Source organism: Drosophila navojoa, chromosome 5, assembly GCF_054131105.1.
Source record: "Drosophila navojoa isolate 15081-1374.11 chromosome 5, UAZ_NAV_1.0, whole genome shotgun sequence".
Lineage (NCBI taxonomy): Eukaryota > Metazoa > Arthropoda > Insecta > Diptera > Drosophilidae > Drosophila > Drosophila navojoa.
In genome coordinates, this window is record NC_142893.1 from 20,008,512 (window position 1) to 20,010,037 (window position 1,526).

The 1,526-nt window shown below is 35.5% G+C and overlaps 1 protein-coding gene and 2 non-coding genes across 4 annotated transcripts; 1 reads left to right on the forward strand and 2 right to left on the reverse strand.

Annotated features, from left to right (window-relative positions):
• Positions 1 to 23: 23 nt before the first annotated feature.
• On the reverse strand, positions 24 to 96 carry TRNAM-CAU (transfer RNA methionine (anticodon CAU)). Its single transcript has one exon. It is a non-coding gene; the product is annotated as a tRNA-Met (tRNA).
• A 201-nt stretch (positions 97 to 297) lies between these two features.
• TRNAR-UCU (transfer RNA arginine (anticodon UCU)) lies at positions 298 to 370 on the forward strand. The gene has a single exon. It is a non-coding gene; the product is annotated as a tRNA-Arg (tRNA).
• A 39-nt stretch (positions 371 to 409) lies between these two features.
• Positions 410 to 915, reverse strand: LOC108653518 (small integral membrane protein 12). 2 transcript variants are annotated; one of them, XR_016197171.1, is made up of 2 exons: positions 666 to 807; positions 410 to 619 (listed from the first exon to the last, which is right to left on the reverse strand). XR_016197171.1 is itself a non-coding variant. In XM_018104067.3 (2 exons), the coding sequence occupies exons 1-2, from the start codon at positions 812 to 814 to the stop codon at positions 489 to 491; spliced, it is 261 nt and encodes an 86-aa protein (XP_017959556.1). In that variant the 5' UTR covers positions 815 to 915; the 3' UTR covers positions 410 to 488. The 2 variants fall into 2 exon arrangements, 1 of the variants encoding a protein (XP_017959556.1); XM_018104067.3 differs by having other exon boundaries at positions 685 to 915.
• Positions 916 to 1,526: the final 611 nt, after the last annotated feature.

The following is a 1,526-nucleotide window of genomic DNA, read 5'->3' on the forward strand; positions in this document are numbered from 1 at the left end:
AATAATAACAAAAAAAATGTACATGCCCCGGGTGAGGCTCGAACTCACGACCTTAAGATTATGAGACTTACGCGCTGCCAACTGCGCCACCGAGGCTATGTTCGTCATAACGTTTAACAAATCACTTGACTCAGAATCGTTCTAGATGCCTCAAATTGTTGGTACAGCTTTAAATATGCATAGAGACGTTATACATTTTTTGTAGACAGCTGGCAGGCGCAGTGAGCTTTTGCTTTAGAATAGTTTGAAAAAACTCGACTTGGCTTGTATAAGTTATTGGCAAAGCGTCCACCACCTGTCCCTTTGGCGCAGAGGATAGCGCGTTGGACTTCTAATCCAAAGGTCGCGGGTTCGATCCCCGCAAGGGATGTTAAAGTGGACTTCGATTTAAAACTTGAGAATGTCCATCTAATTTTTTACTTTTATTAAACTAGAATTTTAATTTACATTTTTTATAATTAGGTAACATGCTACTCTACAATTTGCAATCACGTTTTCGGCTGCAACGATGGCGATAAATTACGTTCCAGAACGGGACTCGACAGCTTTAATTTCTCGACATTAACTGCATTTTCTATCTCAGCAACTTGGCGCTGAGAGCGTATCTCTTGTATGGAAGCTATAATTAAAAATATGTATATTAATTTAGGCTGTTATGTAGTTACGAGTAAAAATATCACTCACGACTATATGGTGTGTACTTGTCTGACAGAAGACTCTCGAGATTATAGCCAATAAATCCAACGACGGCTGCCGCTGGTAAAGTGATGTAAACAGCATTCCGCCGTAGAAGTGCCATAATTACCGGCCACATTTTTAGATCTTATTTGTTGATGAAACAAAACGAGAAAGATTTCTGACGGAAAAACAACAAACCAATGCTGAATGTACTTAATGTATATTCACACAGAATACTAAATGTATTTTTTGGACACAAAATATGGTCACACTTGCGGCACCGGTTAATTGTGGATTGTATTGCTCAAATAGATAAATCAAACATGTTTTTAATTTATACCAATAGTGTAATAAATATATTGAAATAATATAAATAAATTTCACATATAAAACAAATAAAATGATATATATTTATTAGTTATTCAGTTTTAAATTGGCACCGCGCACTATCGGGTTTGCTATCGATATTTAGCGTATCCACAAAGTTCACTTTTGAATTACATGATAATTTATTTTAGATTTCTTTTGAAAACAGGTATAATTTTGCATCAAATTTTTCACATGCTGTCATCAAATTCTTATGCATTGTATCGATTATAGCAGTGCAGTAAACTCTCAATAGATTATCTTCGCAAATCGATGTATGTCACATAAAACCTATCCCATTTAATTCGTAGTGCACATACATTTATATTTCATAAAGCATAAACAAATTTAATCAATAGCTGGTGTACATTTCAATTGCTGTTAATTAACATATCTTCTTGAATTTCACAGCTGACCTTGTTTAAGCTCATCGTAGATTGCATGTCGCCCATAGAGATGAGCAAACGCGCAGCACAGCTGAT